At 47.2% G+C, this 25,348-nt stretch overlaps 1 protein-coding gene and 1 long non-coding RNA gene across 7 annotated transcripts in view; one reads left to right on the forward strand and one right to left on the reverse strand.

Moving 5' to 3' along the window:
* DPYSL2 (dihydropyrimidinase like 2) overlaps positions 1 to 25,348 on the forward strand; it is a 107,587-nt gene that overhangs the window by 43,098 nt on the left and 39,141 nt on the right. For all 6 annotated transcript variants that reach the window (XM_048829177.2, XM_048829179.2, XM_048829181.2 and 3 more), the window contains exons 4-5: positions 22,638 to 22,802; positions 25,147 to 25,208. In XM_048829177.2, coding sequence (XP_048685134.1) covers positions 22,638 to 22,802; positions 25,147 to 25,208 — 227 coding nt within the window. The remainder of the gene's footprint in view (positions 1 to 22,637; positions 22,803 to 25,146; positions 25,209 to 25,348) is intronic.
* On the reverse strand, positions 14,543 to 16,597 carry LOC142070159 (uncharacterized). The gene is made up of 2 exons (XR_012666146.1): positions 15,669 to 16,597; positions 14,543 to 15,080 (listed from the first exon to the last, which is right to left on the reverse strand). It is a non-coding gene; the product is annotated as an uncharacterized LOC142070159 (long non-coding RNA).

Raw genomic sequence — 25,348 nt, forward strand, 5'->3', positions numbered from 1 at the left:
CAGGTACTGACTTGGCCTGATCATCTTTAATGCATGAGAGAAGTCCAGGATCGTAGTAGATGGGCATCGGCATGAAGGTCTGCAACACGAAAGAGACGCCGGGGGAGGCTACGCAGTACTTGGTGCAACTCACCCAGAATGAGAGTTGCATAAAATAAAGCCTTTGTCGAGTGCTCAGAATTGCTATTAATCAGTCAGGGCTACTGAGCCACAACTGAGACATCACCTTATAGTCTGAGATACCCAAGCAAAAAGTAAAGTGGGAGAAGATGGGGAGCGGTGGGGAGTGGAAGAAGGCATATTTCCTGCCTCAAAGAGCTTACGCTCTACCCATCAGTTCTAGGGGCTTGTACATCAATTAAAAGAGCCACATCCATGTTTAACTGTATCCCTAAATCAATCAAATCAAATTAATTGCAGGACCAAATCCTCTTCCCATCCCGAAATCATGGAACTTTCTCTCCTCAAGCTCCCCAGGAGTCTAGAAAACACACGTGTGTGCTCAAAAGGCCAAGAGATTCAGGCTGTTTCAGAAAAGGGAGATGTGAGCTCCCGAGTCAAGGGCATGTCACAGAAAGTGTCTTGCCAGCGACCCCTTTCCGTTTTAACTGAGGGCGCCCAATTAAAGTGCCTCCAAAGATCACTACGGGGCAGTGTTGCATGGAGTGAGAGGGGTGTCCTCAGCAACCAGCTCCCAGAGGGTGATGGATACGCTGACTGGTGCAGAAAGTGGGTATTCGCTATGCTTAAGTGTTGGGCTGGACGCTGTCCTACGGCCCCCCCGGTTGAAAATTGTGCTTTGTTTATACCGCGTATTCTTATTGCACCCACAGCTGGAATCCGACCAAAATTCCAACGTTCGTGCACATGTGAGAATTTGGGTCCATTTTCTGGCTTTCCCTGGTGTAAATTGGGTGTTAAGTGCACTGAAGTCTGGTTTAATTGAGAGCTGAACCAGGGCCCTGAATCTGTTAACAGAAGCAGAGATTGATATTGGCACATTTCCAGAACCCCTTAAAGTGTGATATCACTGAACCAAAATCACAGAAAGAGGAATTTTCTGGTCTTTGTGCGGTGACGGAAGATTTCTGTGGAGATTGTACAGAGACAAGGGAATGTTCCGATAAGAAAATCTCTTTGTAGCACCTCCTACGTTGCCAGTAAAATGCGATGCCATACGTGCCTCACATCTCCCTGAGACTTGGGGGATTTGTTAGAAATAATTTTGATTTTCTTATTGCTGCAGAACTAAAACCTTGTCAGAACCATTTAAAACTCTCGTTGTAAAAATGCTTGTCCGTCCCTCTTTGGCTCAAATGCTCTGGGAGGCAACACCAGAGAATGAAATGGAGATCGGAATCCAAGGAGACTGTTCTTGGTCACACTGCCTTAAATCCGGAACAACTCCACTGATGGAAAGCAAAATTAGGGTCAGATTCTCAGCTGGGGAAAAAGCTGGCAAAGCTCTGTGGACTTCAGTGGAGCGACACGGACTTTTACACCGGCTGATTCTTTCAAAGCAAACTTTTGCCCTCTGGCTAGTGTTAAATATATTTTACCTTGACTTTAAATCCAAGGCCACAAACAGTAAATATCTCGCTTTTTCTCCTACCTGTCCCCCCTAGGTTTGCAGGCCATTTTATCTGGAATTATCCTTTGAAGCATTACATGCTTTTTCATGAGCTTCAACTGTGGAGTATGCCTAAAAATAAGAAATAGTTGAATCCCTTGCAGGTCCCATTTGAACGTGCCTCCCCTGCTCTTTTTAGCACGATCACCCCCTGAGAGATAAAACCTACTTGGAGACACTGTACATTCCTACTCTAAAGAAACCAGGGATTTATTTGGCCTGTGATCTGAATGTTTAATAATTTCCACAGCTGAAAAGGGTTATTAATTGGTTGGACATATGGCCTCCTATTACTCTTTCAATTTGGGTCCAAAAGGCATTACATTATTATTCTTGTATTTTGGATCTAATCAGACAACTGAAAAGACAAATGAAATATCCACTGCTCATTATGTCTTCGGCTAGGGGATAACAGAACATTATGGTACATTCTCCGCCTTCAGACGTGTGTTATTCTTCTGAATCTGGTCCAGTTCCTGATTTAAGAAAAAAAGGTCTAATTTTGGCTCTAAGCAGACACAAAACAAAGTGACATAATTTATTTTTCTTTCCTTGGGACTAGCTATCAGAGACGTACAAACAAACAGTTGTATCCCAATTGTATTAGCACAGCGAATGTCTCTATGTTTAGGGCTTTTAATAAACTCTCATGGGAATCTAGGCTGAATGATTTGGAAATGGAAAGGTGCAAAAAAAATAAAAATAAAAAATCCCTGTTGTTTTATGTTAGATCCTCAGCAGGGCCTCTGCGGGAGAATGGCAATGAGTGGGAAGCAGTTTGCGGTACGGTATGTTGAGAAAGTTGTGGGTGGGTCTGTTTCTCCACTGTGGAATTCAGTGTAAATTAGTCAAATATATAAGATATAGATAAACTTAAAAAGCCATCTCTGTTCTAGGCTGCAAAGCTGTAACAGAGCACTGAAAACTTTTGGGAAGCCTCGTAAGAAATACTGGGCGAGATCTCTAGGTGGTGTAAATCGCTGTAATCCCACTAAAGTTACTGGAGTTAAGCCGATTTATATCAGCTGAGGGTCAGGCCTGTGATTTATAAGTCTCGGAAGTGTATTATTAATCATGCTTATTACAGTGATGCCTGAGCATTCACTAAAACTGGGCCCCCATTTTGCTAGGCACTGCACAAATACAGGGTAGCAGACTGTCTCTGCCCCAAACAGCTTACAGTCTAAATAGACAAGGCAGATGGAGGAGGAGGGAAAGGGGTATAACACAGAGCATACAATGTGATGGCAGCAAACATCATGTTCGTGCCATGGTGGTTGTTTTGTGGGTTTATTTGGAAGACGTCCCATTGCTTCACCCCTGGCATGCCTCCCCGTGTCTAGTTACACATTCTTCGGGGAAGAGACTTTGTGCTAAATTGCATTCTGTCACTTCTTTATGCCAAAGGTGGCCGAATCGCTCCCCGTTCACAATATTTGTGGCGCTAAATGGCGCTGGGAGGGAATCATGGTCCAGTGGCTAGAACGAGGGGTTTTCCTGGCTTTTGTGCTAATTTGGGCGATTTCATACCTCAGCTTCTTGATCTGGAGCATGGGGATAGTGGTACTCGCCTGCTTCATAAAGGTGTAGTGAAGATGTGTTAGTACAGAGGTTGACGTGTCTGGGTGAAAGGTACTCGGTGCCCATGAAAGAATCTTACGTTAGAATTTGGCCTTAAACGTGCAAAGTATTTTCACGGTCTGAAAAAAGATGTTGGCTTAAGTTTTCAGAAGTGACGAGTGATTTTGGGGGCTTCAAGTTTTGAGTGCCCAACGTCCGATGCCTTAAAGGGGTGTGGAGGCTCAGCACTTTCCAAAAATCTGGCTCCTGTAAGGTTAGTCAAGCTAAGCATTCAAAAATTTGAGACGCCAGTCACTTTAGAAACTGGGTGGTGGGGGCCCAATTTTGCTGGGGTGGGTCTGTTAACTTTCCCGGAGCTACACCTTGTTTTTGCACTGCTCTGTTTCATCAGAATCATGCCTGCGGCTCTGAGAGGCGCAGCAGCTCCCGCCTCACGAATATGGAGTCGTCGGACTAGCAGTAGAGATTTTCATTTGGCTTTTCAATGAAGTGGCTTGCAGCAAGATGTGCAACCCAGTAAAATAACCAAATTTCATCAGCTGCAGCGGGAACTGTTGCTGGGAACAAGAAGCAGCATTATTCAGTCTTAAATGTGGATGTTATAATGACCAAGCCACTCTTTAAAATCTGGTTTGGGGCTGGATGCCTGGTAATAGTTTAGTTCATGCCTGTGAAGGATTTGCGCATTATCAACTCCTCTTAAGCAATATGCCCATGTTAGTTCATTAGAGCTTTGAGCTGGCTTGTTGGGAAGGAGGTCTTTAACACGGGAGATAGAAACTCAAGAGTTGTGGTTTTATTATGTGCAGAACTTTTGACATGATCCCTAACTGAAGATCCTAACTGGCTTTTCTACCTTAGTACTGAGCAGTTTCTGCCCCCACACTCCCCCTTCTGTCAGTGTTGTTCATTAGCTCAGCACTGGGGGAACTTTCACGTGTGTTCTAGATCCGTGTTTCTCAAGTTATCTGATGTGGGGGACTGGCAAAATTTTTCCCCCAATGTGTGCGTAGACTGGCAGCCGCTGGCTCACGGGCCTGCACTGGTACCGGTCCGCAGACCACCACTTTGAGTAGCGTAGGTCTAGATGACAGATGCTTAGTCCGGTTGAAAAGCACTTGTGGGTGGAAATTCGAACTGAACGCTATGAATAGAAATGTTAGGAAAGGGTGGTTAGGCCAAGCAAGGTCTCTGAAAAACGAAGCAGGCTGCTAAAAAAATAAAAACCCGTGCGCCACAATAGCAGGAAATGATAAAACCATTATTCCCCACCCATCACCAAAAATACGTGCTGCTGATTAAAGGGTTGGGGTTGAAAGAAGCTGAATATCTGTCACTCCAAGACTTGGAGAGGCCATTGGGCTTCTCGTGAGCTCACTCATGGAAATAAAAATGGTCTGGGTGTTACCCTGCTTTTCCTTTGGGCTCTGCAAAGTGCTTTACAGACAGAGACCATAGCTTGGATCCTAAAACATGTCAACTCCTGGGGCCTCGCTTCCCCACTGCTTTGCTCATTGTGTTGTCACTTACACTTGTGCAGTGTGTGGCTTCCATGATCAGCTAAGGCTAGACCTTGAAAGGAAAAATATCCCAGTGGTTAGGGGATCGAGCAAAGGACATGGGAGACCCAGATACCCCTGCTACACCATGGACCTTAGGTAAGTCACTTAGGGCAAGATTTTTTTCAAGGTATTTAGCTCCCTATGGGAGTTAGATGACTAAATATTTTTAAAAAATCTGCCCCTTAGCCTCTGTGTACCTCAATTTCCCATCTGTACAATGGGGATAATAGTACCGACCTGCCTCTCAGAGGTGGTGTGAAGATAAATATATTATAGATTGTGAGGAACTCTGATACTATGGTAAAGGATACCACATAAGTACCAACGGCCTTGTCTGCACTACGGGGGGAGATCCATCTAAGGTACACAACTTCAGCTACGTGAATAACGTAGCTGAAGTCGCCGTACTTAGATCTACTTACCGTGAGGTCCACGCTACGCGATGTCGACTGGAAATGCTCTCCCGTCGACTCCCCTTGCGCTTCTCGTTCAGGTGGAGTACAGGAGTCGACGGGAGAGCGAGCTGCGGTCGATTTAGTGGGTCTAAGTCCCGCTAAATTGACCGCCGATGCGTCTATCCCCACACGTCGATCTCCCGGTAGGTGTAGACGAGGCCTTAAAGAGACGGGTCCCTAGAGCTAAGTTTATGAATTGGATGTAGGTAGTACCTAGAAATATTCTAGCACTGTTGTATGAATCCATGCTCTTGTGTAGAAGAATCATCGCAACGTCGGACTGGATGGGACCTTGAGAGATCATCTAGTTCAGTCCCCTACACTGAGGCAGGACTAAGAGTATTATCTAGACCATCCCTGACAAGTGTTTGTCTAAGTTGTTCTTAAAAGCCTCCAGTGATGGAGATTCCACGACCGCCCTTGGTAGTTTGTTCCACTGCTTAACAACCTTTATAGTTTGGAAGTTTTTCCTAATGTGTAACGAAAATCTCCCTTGGTGCAGTGTAAGCCCATTACTTCTTGACCTGTCCTCAATGGCTAAGGAGAACAATTTATCACCTTCCTTTTTAGAACAACCTGTTCCTTAAGTATTCTAGGATGTATTTCATCAGGGCCTGCCGATTTGAAGCCATCTAACTTGTCTACATAATTCTTAACTTGATATTTCTCTATTTTAGCCTCACATCCTACCCTGCCTAAACTGATATTCACGATGTTGGGGCATGGCTACACTTACAGTGCATGTGGTGGAAGACGCTCTCCCGCCGACATAACGCTGTGCACGGTATCTTTTATGCTGGCGTAACATCTGTCGCTCGGGGGGGTAGAATATTCACATCCTTGAGCGACATAAGTCTCGCCAACTTAGGCGGTAGCGTAGACATAGACTTAGTCCTTCGATCGCTGCTAACCTTTTTGGTGAAAACCAAAACAAAAAAGGCATTTAACACTTTGGCCGTTGCTGCATTTTTTGTCATTGTCTTTCCTTCCTCATCGAGTAATGGGCCTACCCTGTCCGTTGGTCTTCCTCTTGCTTCTTATGTATTTGTAAAAAGTTTTCTTGTTAACCTGATGTTCATAGCTAGTTTAATCTCCTTTTATGACTTGGCCTTTCTGATTTTTGTCTCTATATGCTTGTGTTTTGTTTTTTTTTTTTTTTTAAATAGTCATCCTTCGTAATTTGACCTGGTTTCCACTTTTTGTATGCCTCCTTTTGGAGTGTCAGGTCATTGAAGATGTCCTGGTTAAGCCAGGTGGTCTCTTATCACACTGCCTTTCCTACGCACATTGGGATAGTTGGCCCTTGTGCCCTCGCTAAAGTCTCTTTAAAAAAACTGCCATCTCTCCTGAACTCTTTTTCCCTTTAGACTTGCTTTCCCTGGGACCTTACCTACCAAGACTGCTGAAGTCAGTCTTCTTGAAATCCACTGTCTTTATTCTACTGTTTTCCCTTCTACCATTCCTTAGAATCAGGAACTCCGCATTTCATGATCACTTTCACGCAAGCTGCCTTTCACCTTCAAATTTTCAACCAGTTCCTCCGTATTTGTGAGAATCTGAACAGCTTCTCCTCTAGTCTTTTTCTCCACTTCCTGCAATAAAAAGTTGTCTTCAAACTTGTGGGATTATCTGTGCCCCGCTGTGTTATTTTCCTAATAGGTGTTTGGATAGTTGAAGTCCCCCATCACCCCCACCTCCTGTGCTTCTTTCAGGTTAGGTGATCTGACTCTACACTAGACCTCGACCATGACATCACCCTTGTTTTTTGCCTTTGCCCAGAGACTTTTCACAGGTCTGCCTTCCACCTCTAGCTCAGCTTCAGTGCAGATGACTATATCGTTGGTATACAAAGCAACTCCTCCCTTGTCCCCATGCCTGTCCTTCCTGGACAAGCTGTACCTTTCTATACCAATATTCCAGTCATGTGAATTATCCCATGTCTCTGTGATGCCAATTATGTCAAAATTGTGTTTATTCTCTAGTATTTCTAGTTCTTCCTGTTTATTCGCCACACTTCTTGCATTAATATACTAACATCTAAGGTGTTCATTAGATTTCCCTTCTATATTCCCTCTTGTCTCTCCTTTGTTATGATTGCCCATGTTCCCCACCAGATTCTGACCCTTCACAGGTCTCCATGGTTTGGACTTACTTACCTGTGGGCTTTTGTCTTCTGTCTCTGTAGAACCTAGTTTAAAGCCCACCTCACTAGGTTAGCCAGTCTCTATCCAAAGATACTTTCTCCTTCCTTGATAGGTGGACCCCATCTCTGCTCAGCAATCCTTCTTCTCAGAACAGCATCCTGTGGTTGAGGCCCTCCTGGTGAGCACAGCCATGCATCCACCTTCAGGATGTGTCTGTCTCTGCCTGGGACCGGAAGGATCGATGAGAACATCAGCTGCACCTCCAGCTCCTTCACCCTCACACCCAGAGCCCTGTAGTCACTTTTGATCTGCTCGGGGTCATACCTTACAGTATCATTAGTGCCCACATGGGAGAACAGCATGGGGTAGTAGTCAGAGGGCTGGATGATTCTCGGCAGTCCTTCTGTGATGTCACAGATGAGTTGTTCTGTTTCATATGAGGTGGAATGGTATATAGTCATGCCTGTGGCATCTTGAAAACATAGCCGGAGAGGTGATCCGATTAACATCCATGTCTTTCTGCAGAATGAGCCTTTCCGTTCAGAGTGCAGCAGTTACTTGAATAAAACTTATTTTTTTAAAAGAAAGCCAATACTTCCCGCTGCCATGCAGAAAAAGATAGCATTAGCTAATGCTTTCCAGGCCAAATAGATCCAGATCCAGGAATGAATGTGCCCCTCCTTCTTCAAAGGGCTTTATAAATCTTGACTAACCCTCCCAAAGCCCCTCTGAGAGGGAGAAGTGTTATCCTCATTTTTCAGCTGGGGAAACTAAGGTGCAAAGTGTATAAGGCCAGCGTTTTCAGAAGTGGCCACTAATTTTGAATGCCTCCTGTTTTCTTTTTAGTGGGGGCGTGGAGGTGTCCAACTAGAGATACTTCAGGGACTGATGTTTTTCCAGGGTTGCAGACGGCCTGCAGATCCTGTTGATTTAAGGAGTGGGGGTTGTGCTTTCTCCGCTCTTCTGAAAATCAAAACCTAATTTTCAGTGTCTCCTCTTGAGATTTGGGGTAATATTTTCAGAAGAGCCCCAAGTCCCACTGAAACTCAGGGGGGTTTGGGCTTCTGTGTTGCTTAGTGATGGTGAAAATTTTACCCAAGGTCATGTCCACACTCCAGACCTTACAGCGGCACAGCTGTGCCACTGGAAGGACTCCTGTGTAGCAGCTCTATGCCGAAGGGGGAGAGCGCTCTCCTGCCGTCATAATTAATCCATCCCCAACAAGTGGCAGCTGCTATGTCGGCGGGAGAGTATATCCCGCCAGCAGAGCACTGTCCACACCGGTGCTTTTGTCGGTGAAGCTTATGTCGGTCGGGGGGGGGGTGTTTTTTCACACCCGGACTGACAAAAGTTTTGCCGACAAAAGAGCTAGTGGAGGCAAAGCCTTGGTGATCACTCGTGCCTCTTCCCCCCTCTCCCCGCCCCCCCTCCAAGCTGTGTGAACTGGAGAGAATTTCAGGGTGCAGTGCAGGATGATTCATGCATCTTTATTCATCACTTTGAGAACCATGGATGGACGCCTGGCAGACAACGGAGCTCAGATCTTCAGAAGTGTCTCCTAAAGGCCAGAATTTCTATGAGTTGGCGCACACGATCTAAATCAGGCCATTTACTTCAGTGCCTGTATGAGAGACCTATATGAGTGTGAGCACTTGAGAAAATCTGCCCCTAAATAACTTGCCCAAGACCTAGGGTCTCTGTGTTACATTCTGGTTCCATATCCTGGCTCTAACACATTATGAGCTGAATGCTTTGAAAACAGACTGGCGTATCCTTACTATTTTAACATGTTGTTTAACCCTTTGATCACTGTGTCTTTTCAAATTTTGATAAGGCTGGGGGAAAACAATGCAGCTTGGTCAATGACAAGTTTTGTTACAGGGAAACTGATCAGTTTTGTTAACTGATCGATGCCTTATTAAGTACATGGTCATGTTTAGCAAAGGGGCATGTTTGCCATCCTAACTCAGTTGTCCTACCCGGATTTTCTTCTGATGGTTATGTTTTCTTTTTTCTTTTCTTTTTTTTTTTTACCCCCTTGTAAATGGTTGTGTTTGAAATGTTCCCTTCAGATCAGCTTCTCTTATTTTCTGCTTTCCTTCTTCATGTAGCACAGAGCTCTGTTATTGCTTTGCTCCATCAGAAACATTAATGGCTGTTATGTCTTCCCTCACAGCGTTCCACCATTGATGCTTGTAGGATGCACAACATTTCACCATGGCTAGATGCCAGCTCTGGCACATTAAAGCCACACAGATAAGCTAACAGTGGTTAGTGTTGTTGTCTCGCTTTGGCTTATTGTCTGGTTTTAAGCTTGAGCTGATTAATTTGCACCAGGAGGGAGCGAAGGGAGCATGACAGAGACAGAAAGGCGGCAGTGGATACGCGGGTGAGGAGGGTGGCGGTCAGAATGGGTTGGGAGTAAGAACAGATGCACCTTGTAAGCCGAGTGAAAACTGCGTAGAATGACAGAGAAGACCTGGGCAATTAACGGGACTGTCTTAAGGGTTGTGGTTGGGATTTTCAGAGCAGGTAGGTGCCTAAATCCCATTGGTTTTCCGTGGGAATTGGGTTTCTAGCTTGTTTGCCCAGGGGAAAAATATGCTTCAGATTCAGAGGCTGTTGAACACCTCACGAACATAGGGGGTTTCTAGATTTGCTAGAAACAAAAACAACGAGGAGTCCGGTGGCACCTTAAAGACGGTGTGGTTTTTTTTTTTTTTTTACCCACGAAAGCTTAGGCCCAAATAAAGCGGTTCGTCTTTAAGGGGCCACCGGACTCCTCGTTGTTTTTGTGGATACAGGCTACCACGGCCACCCCGCTGATGCTAGAAACGAAAACACCGTCATCTCTAAGGCAGCTCCTCCGCTGGCATGAAAAAGCATTGCCCCTTGGACGGAGCTACGCTGGGTTACAGCAGCTGGTGCTCTGTTGTATAGCTCGGTTTTGCCATAAGAAGAGAGGGAAAAAGCTTTTTTTTTTTTTAAGCAATTCAATCTTTGCTTATTCTCAGTGCTGTAGACATGGGTTAAAAGGACGAGTTGATGGCTGGTAATGCACCAGCCTGGAGTCTGGGGATCAGTGTGCTGGTCCCAAATTTGCCACTTATTGCGGGTGAAATTTCACCCCTGTGGAAGGGATCGTTACAAGGCTGACGCACCACTTAAGTCCTATTTAAGTCTTATTTTGAGGTCTGAAGTGGTGCACAGAGGCCCGTGCTAGCCCCCTGTGCTCGGGCAAATTTCCTCCTTTGTGACCTCGGGTGAAATCCTGGCCCCTTAGAAGTCAATGGCAGTTTTGCCATTAACTTCAGTAGGGCCTGTTTTCATTCCTCACCTTTCTGCTGGGGTTTCCCCAGCTGTGCCTCACAAAAGTCACTCTCTCCATCTTAAAGGAGCAATTTTCTCAGACTCTTAGGGTATGTCTACACTACGGAATAAGGTCGAATTTATAGAAGTCGGTTTTTTAGAAATCGGTTTTATATATTCGAGTGTGTGTGTCCCCACAGAAAATGCTCTAAGTGCATTAAGTGCATTAACTCGGCGGAGTGCTTCCACATTACCGAGGCTAGAGTCGACTTCTGGAGCGTTGCACTGTGGGTAGCTATCCCACAGTTCCCGCAGTCTCCGCTGCCCATTGGAATTCTGGGTTGAGATCCCAATGCCTGATGGGGCTAAAACATTGTCACGGGTGGTTCTGGGTACATATCGTCAGGCCCCCCGTTCCCTCCCTCCCCTCCGTGAAAGCAAGGGCAGACAATCATTTTGCGCCTTTTTTCCTGAGTTACCTGTGCAGACGCCATACCACGGCAAGCATGGAACCCGCTCAGGTAACCGTCACCCTATGTCTCCTGGGTGCTGGCAGACGCGGTACGGCATTGCTACACAGTAGCAGCAACCCCTTACCTTGTGGCAGCAGACGGTACAGTACGACTGGTAGCCGTCATCGTCATGTCCGAGGTGCTCTGGCCACGTCGGCTGGGAGCGCCTGGGCAGACATGGGCACAGGGACTAAATTTGGAGTGACTTGACCAGGTCATTCTCTTTAGTCTTGCAGTCAGTCCTATTGAACCGTCTTATGGTGAGCGGGCAGGCGATACGGACTGCTAGCAGTCGTACTGTACCATCTTCTGCCGAGCAGCCATGAGATGTGGATGGCATGCAGTCCTTCTGCACGGTCTGCTGCCAGCCAAAGATGTAAAAGATAGATGGAGTGGGTCAAAACAAGAAATAGACCAGATTTGTTTTGTACTCATTTGCTTCCCCCCATCCCCTGTCTAGGGGACTCATTCTTCTAGGTCACACTGCAGTCACTCACAGAGAAGGTGCAGCGAGGTAAATCTAGCCATGTATCAATCAGAGGCCAGGCTAACCTTCTTGTTCCAATAAGAATGATAACTTAGGTGCACCATTTCTTATTGGAACCGTCCGTGAAGTCCTGCCTGAAATACTCCTAGATGTAAAGCCACCCCCTTTGTTGATTTTAGCTCCCTGAAGCCAACCCTGTAAGCCGTGTCCTCAGTCGCCCCTCCCGGCGTCAGAGCAACGGCAAACAATCGGGCATCTGAGAGTGCTGTCCAGAGCAGTCACAATGGAGCACTCTGATGGGGCTAAAACATTGTCGCGGGTGGTTCTGGGTACGTATCGTCAGGCCCCCGTTCCCTCCCTCCCTCCGTGAAAGCAAGGGCAGACAATCATTTCGCGCCTTTTTTCCTGAGTTACCTGTGCAGACGCCATACCACGGCAAGCATGGAGCCCGCTCAGGTAACCGTCACCCTATGTCTCCTGGGTGCTGGCAGACGCGGTACGGCTTTGCTGCACAGTAGCAGCAACCCATTGCCTTCTGGCAGCAGACGGTGCAATACGATTGGTAGTCGTCCTCGTCGTGTCCGAGGTGCTCCTGGCCACGTCGGCTGGGAGCGCCTGGGCAGACATGGGCGCAGGGACTAAATTTGGAGTGACTTGACCAGGTCATTCTCTGTAGTCCTGCAGTCAGTCCTATTGAACCGTCTTATGGTGAGCGGGCAGGCGATACGGATTGCTAGCAGTCGTACTGTACCATCTTCTGCCAGGCAGGCAAGAGATGAGGATTGCTCGTAGTCGTATTGTACCATCTTCTGCCAGGCAGGCAAGAGATGAGGATGGCTAGCAGTCGTACTGTACCATCTTCTGTCGAGCAGCCATGAGATGTGGATGGCATGCAGTCCTTCTGCACCGTCTGCTGCCAGCCAAAGATGTAAAAGATAGATGGAGTGGGTCAAAACAAGAAATAGACCAGATTTGTTTTGTACTCATTTGCCTCCTCCCCTGTCTAGGGGACTCATTCCTCTAGGTCACACTGCAGTCACTCACAGAGAAGGTGCAGCGAGGTAAATCTAGCCATGTATCAATCAGAGGCCAGGCTAACCTTCTTGTTCCAATAAGAACGATAACTTAGGTGCACCATTTCTTATTGGAACCCTCCGTGAAGTCCTGCCTGAAATACTCCTTGATGTAAAGCCACCCCCTTTGTTGATTTTAGCTCCCTGAAGCCAACCCTGTAAGCCGTGTCGTCAGTCGCCCCTCCCTCCGTCAGAGCAACGGCAGACAGTCGTTCCGCGCCTTTTTTCTGTGCGGACGCCATACCAAGGCAAGCATGGAGGCCGCTCAGCTCACTTTGGCAATTAGGAGCACATTAAACACCACACGCATTATCCAGCAGTATATGCAGCACCAGAACCTGGCAAAGCGATACCGGGCGAGGAGGCGACGTCAGCGCGGTCACGTGAGTGATCAGGACATGGACACAGATTTCTCTGAAAGCATGGGCCCTGCCGATGCATGCATCATGGTGCTAATGGGGCAGGTTCATGCTGTGGAACGCCGATTCTGGGCTCGGGAAACAAGCACAGACTGGTGGGACCGCATAGTGTTGCAGGTCTGGGACGATTCCCAGTGGCTGCGAAACTTTCGCATGCGTAAGGGCACTTTCATGGAACTTTGTGACTTGCTTTCCCCTGCCCTGAGGCGCATGAATACCAAGATGAGAGCAGCCCTCACAGTTGAGAAGCGAGTGGCGATAGCCCTGTGGAAGCTTGCAACGCCAGACAGCTACCGGTCAGTTGGGAATCAATTTGGAGTGGGCAAATCTACTGTGGGGGCTGCTGTGATGCAAGTAGCCCACGCAATCAAAGATCTGCTGATATCAAGGGTAGTGACCCTGGGAAATGTGCAGGTCATAGTGGATGGCTTTGCTGCAATGAGATTCCCTAACTGTGGTGGGGCTATAGACGGAACCCATATCCCTATCTTGGCACCGGAGCACCAAGCCGCCGAGTACATAAACCGCAAGGGGTACTTTTCGATAGTGCTGCAAGCTCTGGTGGATCACAAGGGACGTTTCACCAACATCAACGTGGGATGGCCGGGAAAGGTGCATGATGCTCGCATCTTCAGGAACTCTGGTCTGTTTCAAAAGCTGCAGGAAGGGACTTTATTCCCAGACCAGAAAATAACTGTTGGGGATGTTGAAATGCCTATATGTATCCTTGGGGACCCAGCCTACCCCTTAATGCCATGGCTCATGAAGCCGTACACAGGCAGCCTGGACAGTAGTCAGGAGCTGTTCAACTACAGGCTGAGCAAGTGCAGAATGGTGGTAGAATGTGCATTTGGACGTTTAAAGGCGCGCTGGCGCAGTTTACTGACTCGCTTAGACCTCAGCGAAACCAATATTCCCACTGTTATTACTGCTTGTTGTGTGCTCCACAATATCTGTGAGAGTAAGGGGGAGACGTTTATGGCGGGGTGGGAGGTTGAGGCAAATCGCCTGGCTGCTGGTTACGCGCAGCCAGACACCAGGGCGGTTAGAAGAGCACAGGAGGGCGCGGTACGCATCAGAGAAGCTTTGAAAACCAGTTTCATGACTGGCCAGGCTACGGTGTGAAAGTTCTGTTTGTTTCTCCTTGATGAAACCCCCCGCCCCTTGGTTCACTCTACTTCCCTGTAAGCTAACCACCCGCCCCTCCTCCCTTCAATCACCGCTTGCAGAGGCAATAAAGTCATTGTTGCTTCACATTCATGCATTCTTTATTCATTCATCACACAAATAGGGGGATAACTTCCAAGGTAGCCCAGGAGGGGTGGTGGAGGAGGGAAGGAAAATGCCACACAGCACTTTAAGCACAGCACTTTAAAAGTTTACAACTTTAAAATTTATTGAATGACAGCCTTCTTTTTTTGGGCAATCCTCTGTGGTGGAGTGGCTGGTTGGCCGGAGGCCCCCCCACCGCGTTCTTGGGCGTCTGGGTGTGGAGGCTATGGAACTTGGGGAGGAGGGCGGTTGGTTACAGAGGGGCTGCAGTGGCAGTCTGTGCTCCAGCTGCCTTTGCTGCAGCTCAACCATACACTGGAGCATACTGGTTTGGTCCTGCAGCAGCCTCAGCATTGAATCCTGCCTCCTCTCATCACGCTGCCGCCACATTTGAGCTTCAGCCCTGTCTTCAGCCCGCCACTTACTCTCTTCAGCCCGCCACCTCTCCTCCCGGTCATTTTGTGCTTTCCTGCACTCTGACATTATTTGCCTCCACGCATTCGTCTGTGCTCTGTCAGTGTGGGAGGACAGCATGAGCTCGGAGAACATTTCATCGCGAGTGCGTTTTTTTTTTCTTTCTAAGCTTCACTAGCCTCTGGGAAGGAGAAGATCCTGTGATCATTGAAACACATGCAGCTGGTGGAGAAAAAAAAAGGGACAGCGGTATTTAAAAAGACACATTTTATAAAACAGTGGCTACACTCTTTCAGAGTAAACCTTGCTGTTAACATTACATACATAGCACATGTGCTTTCGTTACAAGGTCGCATTTTGCCTCCTCCCACCGCGTGACTACCCCCTCAACCTTCCCCCCTCCCTGTGGCTAACAGCGGGGAACATTTCTGTTTAGCCACAGGCAAACAGCCCAGCAGGAATGGGCTCCTCTGAGTGTCCCCTGAAGAAAAGCACTCTATTTCAACCAGGTGACCATGAATTATATCTCACTCTCCTGAGGATAACACAGAGAGATAAAGAACGGATGTTATTTGAATGCCAGCAAACATACACTGCAATGCTTTGTTCTACAATGATTCCCGAGTACGTGTTACTGGCCTGGAGTGGTAAAGTGTCCTACCATGAAGGACGCAATAAGTCTGCCCTCCCCAGAAACCTTTTGCAAAGGCTTTAGGACTACATCTAGGAGAACTGCAAATGCCAGGGCAAAGTAATCCTTTCACATGCTTGCTTTTAAACCATGTATAGTATTTTAAAAGGTACACTCACCAGAGGTCCCTTCTCCGCCTGCTGGGTCCAGGAGGCAGCCTTGGGTGGGTTCAGGGGGTACTGGCTCCAGGTCTAGGGTGAGAAACAGTTCCTGGCTGTCGGGAAAACCGGTTTCTCCGCTTGCTTGCTGTGAGCTATCTACAACCTCCTCCTCCTCATCATCTTCTTCGTCCCCAAAACCTGCTTCCGTATTGCCTCCATCTCCATTGAAGGAGTCAAACAACACGGCTGGGGTAGCGGTGACTGAACCCCCTAAAATGGCATGCAGCTCATCATAGAAGCGGCATGTTTGGGGCTCTGACCCAGAGCGGCTGTTCGCCTCTCTGGTTTTCTGGTAGGCTTGCCTCAGCTCCTTCAGTTTCACGCGGCACTGCTTCGGGTCCCTGTTATGGCCTCTGTCCTTCATGCCCTGGGAGATTTTCACAAAGGTTTTGGCATTTCGAAAACTGGAACGGAGTTCTGATAGCACGGATTCCGCTCCCCAAACAGCGATCAGATCCCGTACCTCCCGTTCGGTCCATGCTGGAGCTCTTTTGCGATTCTGGGACTCCATCATGGTCACCTGTGCTGATGAGCTCTGCATGGTCACCTGCAGCTTGCCACGCTGGCCAAACAGGAAATGAGATTCAAAAGTTCGCGGTTCTTTTCCTGTCTACCTGGCCAGTGCATCTGAGTTGAGAGTGCTGTCCAGAGCGGTCATAATGGAGCACTCTGGGATAGCTCCCGGAGGCCAATACCATCGAATTGTGTCCACAGTACCCCAAATTCGAGCCGGCAACGTCGATTTAAGCGCTAATCCACTTGTCAGGGGTGGAGTAAGGAAATCGATTTTAAGAGCCCTTTAAGTCGAAATAAAGGGCTTCATTGTGTGGACGGGTGCAGGTTTACATCGATTTAACGCTGCTAAATTCGACCTAAAGTCCTAGTGTAGACCAGGGCTTAAATTAGGGTGCTAAATCAGCCTGTCTGGGTTGAATGCTCAAAAGGAGTTAGGCTCCTAGCTTCTACTTAGCCTCCTGTTGCCTTTTGAGCATTCAGTCCTCGGAGCTTTAAACAGATTATCTGGGCACATATGTATATATTTAAGCACTTAAGTGTAGAATTTTGTTGTTGTTGCTCTTTTCAGCAGTGGTAAGAGGAGACTGATCAGTTTCATTTTTGATTTTGGTCAGTTTCACCATTTGCTTCCCAGGCAGTAACCCAACACTCTTGCATTTGGGATTCCCAATTCTGCTTTGGAGAAGGTTAAAATTTAAATGCATGTAATGATTTTCTGTTCATAGTGGACCACTTTTTGAGGCCCTTACTTTGGGTTCTCCATTTACCTCACCGGAAATGGGCCTAAATAAGACCTGACTTACAAACGAGTCGGAACGTCATCGCAGATCCTCAGAGTTATTGAGGCAGCTAACTCGCATTGATTTCAGTAGGAGTTGCGGCCTTCAGGATTAGAGATTAAATTGACTCCAGAGAGCCAGCACAAAGTCTATGCATCGCTCAAGTCCTGTTTTGCAGGCAGTTGTGTCTCACGGGGGAGAACTTAAATTTTAGTGCTTTCGGGCTGTGTCATCAACCACTTGTTTCAACTTTTTTCTTGAACACAGTCCCCTTTAAAGATTAGAATTTGGCATTGTTTGTGTAGTAATAGTGGAGACCAGGATGAAAAGATTTGGGTCAGGGAAGGGAGAAAATCAAAGCAATAAACAAATGCAAAATAAGCGGGTGATAACAGCATCTGCTGAGAGAATTTTTCTGAATCCACCCTGAAGTAGCTAAGCCACATACTGCTTCAGGAATTGAACATCCGTTGCTTCCAAAACAAAGGAAAAAAACTAACAACAGTACAAGCAGTGGGGTTCCCAAGAGACAAATTGTTCAGTAAGGTCAGAACGGGATGCTGCATTTCACGTGTGAAGCTGCGAGACTGGGTTTTCTACATTTTCTAGTGGGTCAGGAACCCTTGCATCTGTGGTCTGCTAGCAGGTAATACCCAAGGGTCATTGCGGGAAGCTAGGAGTGTGGGAAAAAGGGAGGAAGAGGCAGATGGATTTTCGTAAACTTCTCTGTAGACACGTGAAGCATGGCCACCTTAAAGAAAAAGCTTCTGTTTCCCTCCGTGCTAGCAAGTTCTGTCTGAGGCCTGGAAGTAAATCTTCCTATTTTGATGCATGTGCACAACTCCTGCTCGGGCTAATGGGAGTGGGGGGTCGTCTAGCAAGGGCCAATTGTCACGCACTCATCCAGGGACAGTGCCTAGTTCTTTCCCTTCAGTGTGAAAGAGCCGATCCTGTTTGATTCTGGTGGCTGACCCTGATGTCTAAAAGACTTAGATGGACATAGGCTCATCAATACCAGCTGCAGCTTTGCCTCTTACATTTTCATTTTGAAGAACAGTTGAGGGAGCCTCTAGCGGCTGGGGGACTGGGCCATGACCTCAATGGTCTGGTTTTCAGTTGGCCCTCTTCCCAAAAAGCACAAAACATACTGAGTCTTTCTCCTTCCCCACCAGTGTGGACACATTCTATCGATAGAAAGCTGCCATATACTATATAGTTGGTCAGGCTTGACAAAGCCCTGGCTGGGATGATTTAGTTGGGGGATTGGTCCTGCTTTGAGCAGGGGGTTGGACTAGATGACCTCCCGAGGTCCCTTCCAACCCCGATAGTCTACGATTCTATAGTTATACCTGCAGGGATACTAGCATAAGGCACCTTTATCCAGTGTAACTGTGTGGCCACTGTGGCTGTACTGATTTCAACTATTTTGATAGAAAAATCACACCTCTAACCAAAATAGTTACATCAGTACAAACCTGTGTGTAGGTTACGCCTAGGTCTGATTTGGAACCAAAACTGTAGGGGTAGATTTGAGTCTCCACTCTCTTCCCCTCCTGGAAATTTGAAGGCGTTCAGAGGGGGTTCCAGATCTGTTTTCCACTCCGAGTTTGGGGCCTTTTTAATTCCTGCTGTGTCTCTACAACAATCAGACCATCACGCGGTAGCCTGCAGTAAACGTGGCCTCTTTGTTCGGTGCTATCAACTCTCCACTGTGGCAAAGGGCATAGTTTTTTAATTGAGAACTTAAATAGAGAAAAGGGCACCATCCTAATAAACAGCCAACGGATCTGTCTGGTCTCTGCCCTTTTGTTGCTGATGCCTGGCCGTAATGACCAGTTGTAACGCTGCGCTTGGTTGCAAATATGTCTTGTCTGGTGTTGCTGTCTAATCTAAATCTATCCAGTGTTTTTAATGTACCCATTACCATAGTCTCTGACTGCTACTATACCCATGTTACTGTCACGCTGTTTACTCTGTGTTATACCCACTCTGTGTCTCTTGTCCATTTATATTGTAAGCTCTTTGCGGCTGAGCCCACCTATCACTCTGCGTTTGTGCAGGGCCGGGACTGCGTTCTCAGTTGGTCCTTAGGCATTGTGGTAATTAGCAATATGTGGTTTGCAAAGCAGCCTGAGATACTCTTGCAAAAGGCATTGTATTGTCTCCATGATGATGATGATCAGCTGACAGCAGCTTTTTGATCTGAGTGCGTAAAGGGAGCAAGATTCGGGTTGCGTCATCTCAAGCCATCAAAGAGCTAAAGGAAGCTGTAGAAGATGCGTCGGCAACGCTGCTTCCATGCTAGATGTTCCTAATCCCTAGTGCTGACTTTTTCCCTCACAGATGTGCCACTATCTCCATTTTTATGGCCTTATTATAACCAGCTGGTGGTTTGACTTTGTCAGAGATCAGATAGAGATTCTCCATCTCCCTACCCCGCCTCTGATTACTCACACTTGGACAGCACATGAAATAAGAGAGCGATTAAAGTTCTGATTCGAGACATCAGAGTCGATCCTTTGCGCCGAGATCTTACAGCTGTGTGGTGTTTAGCCCTTTCGTGCTGGGGGCAAGATTTCTTAATGATCCCTTTGCGCTCTAATTTGCACTTCTGTAGCCCTTTTTCGTCCAAGCATTCAACAATGTAAGCCTCTCCGCATCATGGCATCTTAGGTAATAATTGTGCCCTTTTTATTATTGTGCAGACCGAGGTTCAGGAAGACTCTGCCCAACATTTTGAGACTTGGGTGCCTAAAAGTAAAATGCCCGAATCCATATTCAGACACACAAATAAGTGGCCCAAGGAAGAACAGTTTTGTGGTAAGGGCACTGGACTGGGGCTCGGGAGATTATGCTGCAATTTCAGTCCCTTTCACGGGCTTTCTCTGTGACCTGGGTCAATTAATGTCTTTGTGCCTCATTTCCCACTGGGGACACAATCTCACCAGGGCATTGGAGGTTAAATTCTTAAATGTTCACGAGGCTGTCCGATATGGCGTCAACTATTCAGAGCGGAAGCAGCTGGTTGTCACGAGGGGCTGAGACACACCACCTAATTTCACAAAAGGCTGCCGTTGAAGCTGTCGTGGCTACAGAGCTAAGCTGGAGTTGAACTTGCGAGATGCAGAGGCCAAACATTCGGCGTCACACACTCCTCCCGGGCACAATTACTTGCCCCATTTAGCAGCAGGCACAACTTCATCCGAAGGGCACAAATATTGTAACCGTTGCTTGCGGACAGTCACGTAGCCACCCGTCACAAAAATGGAGGCGATGGCCAAAGCTTTTAATTCGTGCAACAAAGATGGTTGCTTTACGTAATCTTCTTTACTTCCGGGAACACTTGCTCATCTCAGGCCGTTTGGGGACATTGTTACCAATTCAGACGGCTGGCTGTGGCTAATGAGGCGTTCAGGGAAGCGACGCTGTTTATACCAAGCTTCTCGTGTAAATCTTGGATGGTTTGGCTGGCCCTGAGTAAGAGCAAAGGGATGGTTTGTGATACGGCAGAGGCCTGAGGACTCTGTCTCTCATTTCAGCAGTTCCATCAAGATTTAGAGCCAGATGCTGGGCTGATTGCAATCCTGATACTTAACAATATAGTTAAAAATAAACTGCTCTGTTTTGTCTGCTGATAACTAAGCAGGATTCGTGTAATTTCTCCCCCCTTGTTGGCCAATGTACAATCAGCCAAGCTCTCCTCCCTCCCTGCTCCCCCTCCACCCCAACACAAGTTCAATTTGTGACCTCTGAAACCATGAGATTGTCTTTTTTCTTCCCCCTTGAACAGCTGCCCAGTCTTTCAGACTCTGGCTTTGTGGCCTTGTTCCATGCTCGTGTTTTTTCTCTGGGATGAGGAGCCCTCTGACTGCGCTGTCCTCAGGGCTTGCTGGATCCAGAGAGAGCTCCTCTTAGTACTTGCATGTTAAACAGTTTTTGGAGGAGATATTAAACGTCATGCTTCAGGGTTTTAGGGTTTTTCACCTGTTGATCTCTGAGCTCTTTACAAAGGAGGGTAATATCATTATCCCAATTTTACAGGCAGAGAAACTGAGGCACGGGGAGGGGAAGTGTTTTGCTGGGTGGCCGAGCCAGGAATAGAATGCAGATCTCCTGGCTCCTAGTTCACTGGACCATGCCTGTACCTACGACATTGGTGTTAGTTCTAATCTGTCAAGTCCCTAATGGCTCCGGACCTGCATCCCTGATGCTGCTCCAGTTGCAATCAGTAGAGGCCCTTGAACTGGAGTCCTCTCAGAAGAGGTGGCTGGCAGCACATTCTCCGTGAAGGCGTTTAGAACTTGCCCCTCCTTCATCCACCAGAACCCAGATTTGCCAACTTCCCTGGGCATGCTGCAGAACCCACCTTGGGCGATGATGAACTGGGATGTAGGGGGGTTGTGTTGGAGTCATTATTGGTGGGCTAATATCAGAATATCGGCAGCTCAGACAGGGCTTTAATCTGAAGTTTTTGCATTGACTGTTGTTTTTAACAGCTAGGTTATACGGCTGGTGCAAAAAAAAAAATCAAAACAATAGACTAGGGGCTCCTTTTCTCCAATCTGAAGTTGTAGAGACACTCGGAAAGCCTCCCTTGTGCATACGTATTTGAGGTGAAGGTCACCCTTGTGCCAAGAGCAATCGCAAGGTCTACTGTACACCACTTAAGCCCCACTTGAACCTTGGGCTGAAGGTGGACATAAGTGCTGCACTGATCTTGGCTGGGCCCCTCTGCACATGGGTAACTATCACTCTGGATCTACAAATGGCACCTTAAAAGAAGTTCATTGAGGGGGTGCGTGAATATATACCAATTGCCACGGTCTCTGCATTGACTGCAGTGTGCAAATTGGGAGTCTATTAGCAGGATTTAAAGACAATTGTAGCCTTAGTTAGTGTGGTGGATTTAAAGAAGAGCTGAACTCGCTCGCTGGAGTCTTTGCTGCTCCGCCTTTTGATGTTAGGTGTGGGATTATGGTAGCAGCAAATCAGAGAATAGGTGCAGACAGGGTATCTTTTAATCTCATCTTTGTATTTAGACTGGAAGCTCTTTATGGGAGGGACAGTCCTTTTGTTCTGTGTTTGTACCGTGCTGAGCACGGTGGGGTCCTGGTCCGTAACTGGAGCTTGCTAGATGTTATAATAATACAAAAATACATTCCAAACCCTTTGGGGTACCTTATCCAGCATCTCAGAGGGCACAGAGTAGAGAAAGATGTCCCTCAGTTTGACTGGAAAACTACTCACTGATGCTCATGCAGGGGAGTATTGTCTGTCATTGTAACCCTAACAGGAAGCAGAGGAGTAACTGTATACATAAATGTACGTATAACTGCAATGGTTTGAATTTGCACTGGCTTTGAACTAGGAATTTCCTCTGCTCCAATCACATACAGTTGCAGTGTAACACACTCTAGTAACTGAATTATTTCCTGCTTTAGTTTTTGCTTGTAATCAAATGGCAGAGTGGGTTCTCGAACCCCGGGCTTTGGGAAACGCACAGATCCAATTTTTCTTTGGGCGGGGGGACATCCTGTTTCACAGAGTCAGTGGAAAGCGCTGTCTGTCTTGGATGGATGCTAAAGGCCTTTGGACGCACATTCACGGGTGCAAATGCTTTGTCTTTTTCCAGTTGATCACGTAGTTCCAGAACCAGGGACCAGCTTACTCACTGCATTTGACCAGTGGCGAGAATGGGCGGATAGCAAGTCTTGCTGCGATTACTCTCTGCATGTGGATATCACGGAGTGGCATAAAGGGGTTCAGGAGGAGATGGAAGCCCTGGTGAAAGACCATGGTAAGTTTCGGGATCATTTAAATCGATATGTTTTTACTGATTCAATTTTTTTTCTTTTTTTTGGTTCTGAAGACTGGCCCTTGTAGATACTTTTTATTCTTTTTTATTTGTTTTGGTCAAATTACCGGCCAGATCAGGGTTCAGAATGGTGTCTGTTTTTTGGTGGTGGTGGGGGGGGCTTGGTACATCAGGAGGCAGTGTTGTAGGGGGGCTGGAGAAGCCAGGTTAGTGTATAGGGTGGGACTGGAATCCAGTCTTGCCATTCTGCCTCCTTCCCTCTGGAGTGGCGTTTAGGCAGGAGACTGCACTGACCGTGTGCAGGGGGTAAGATGTGATGCCTGGGGTGGTACTGCCCAGGGCTGCCGTGGACAGCGACCCGGGTCATTCAGAACAAGGCATAGCCGATCCTCAGATGGTCTAAATTGGCATAGCTGCATTGTCTTCAATGGAGCTTTGGTGAGCTGCAGCAGTGGAGGATCTGGACCCTCTCTGGAGATGGGCATCTCCCTGAAGGAGTGATAGACACACTCTCGTAGGACGTATCTCTCCCCACTGGCCAGTGTCAGCAAGAGAGCTGGAAGTCATCCAGGGGAGATAGAGGTGGCTTGACTTTGCTTTCACGTGCAATGGTGCAAGTCCGGAGTAACTCATGGAGTTCATAGAATATCAGGGTTGGAAGGGACCTCAGGAGGTCATCTAAACCAACCCCCTGCTCAAAGCAGGACCAATTGCCAATTTTTGCCCCAGATCCCTAAATGGCCCCCTCAGGGATTGAACTCACAACCCTGGGTTTAGCAGGCCAATGCTCAAACCACTGGGCTATCCCAGTTAAACTAGCATAAGCGAGAAAAGAATCTGACTCAAGAAGAACAATCCTTCAATGGCCAGCAAAAGGAGGGCAAGATAGATAAGATGATCGAATAGGTCTTTCCCATCTCTGATTTCCGTGACCTTTCATCCCTGGGCTGGAAGGATTTTCCATCCTGTTTATGGTTGAAAAAAACAACAGCAACAAACTTTTACATCCTAATGGTGGTTTTCCCACACATCCTGGTTAAGAATTTTTACCCTGTCATGTCTGTAGAATGCAGGGGAGGGGAGGCTGTGAACACTGTGGTTTGGTCAGCACAATGCTTTGTAGAAATGCTCTGTTAGTAATTCCCCAGCCGTCTAGCAGGAAGGGTTGGGAAACCAGGCAGCCAGTACCCATTTTGAAGGTATTTTTCTTACATTTTTTGCTCAGCCTCCCACAAAGCTGAATCTGAAAGACGTATTCCTTTTTGGTGTTGAGTGGAGCTCTGAAGGCTTAGCTCTCTTTTCTGCCACAAGCTGGGCTCCATCATTCTGACTAGTGGAGTTTTTAAATGTCACATGGCTAAGAAGCTGGTGGCCTTTAATTGTGATTTATTAAGTGTTGTGTGTGTTTCACAGCAGACTGAATTTCTGTCTTTCTTATTTCTGCTCTCTGGGGGAGCCACATCTTATTTCCAGGTGTGTCTCCGTGGCTCGTCAGTTGTACGGTCATACTCTGGTATATTTCAGTACATTACATGCTGTGGGATCGATTCTGCTCCCAGTGCAGCCAATGACAAACTCACATTGACTCCGGGGGGGGTCGGTCCATTGTCATGCGTGGCACACCGTCCAAGGGGCTGATAGTGCCAGGTGCTGAGTTCCTTAACCTGACATTGAACTTTCACGGGAGCTGAGGATGCTGCGCACTTCCCAGGAGGCACAAAAAGTCAGATCCTCAAGTGGTGTAAATTAGCATAGCTCCATTCATTTGATTGGCAGTAACTTGATTTACTCCAGCCAAGGATCTGGCCCTCAGAGCCAAGAAGGATTGGGCTGTCTGTAGCAGACCGTTCCATTGAACAGATGGAAAATCAGTTCATTTTGATGGGAAGAAGTTAAAAGTTTCTTAAAGCCAGCCAGTGTCTATACTTGTTTCAATGGTGCATCTGGTCCACTCCGGCAGGAAGGGGAGAGTCCTCTTTATTCAAGACAGGTGGAATTTTACAGGGCCAGGACTGTCTTATCTGCAGTTTCCAAACCGTATAGTCAGTTTTAGCGCGAAGAACCTTGTGCTTGATTCTCTTCTCACTCACACCAGTGTATTCCCATTAGCTTCACTGAAGTTCCTCCTGATTTACACCAACATGAGTGGCAGGAGAATGAGGCTCTTGGACTGTCTGGCCGTAACAGCTCATCTATTAACTTAACTTCTGTGTGGATCACTTTGTTTATGTAACTTGTGGCTGGCTCGCTTCTAACTTCAACGTGGATGTTATCTATGCCTATTACTTGTACATCCTGGGCGTTTTCTTTGTTTTGTCTCTGCTAGGTGTGAATTCCTTCCTGGTTTACATGGCCTTCAAAGATCACTTCCAGCTAACAGATTCTCAGGTAGGAGGGCTTTACGTTCACAAGTCATGCTTTAGCCACACAGGAGTTATTGGGTTCAAAGAGGAATAACTGGGTGATGTTTAATGGTCCGTGTTATACAGGAGGCCAGATTAGATGGTCCAATAGTCCTTTCTGGCCTT

The sequence above is a fragment of the Caretta caretta genome, chromosome 26 (assembly GCF_965140235.1).
Source record: "Caretta caretta isolate rCarCar2 chromosome 26, rCarCar1.hap1, whole genome shotgun sequence".
Lineage (NCBI taxonomy): Eukaryota > Metazoa > Chordata > Testudines > Cheloniidae > Caretta > Caretta caretta.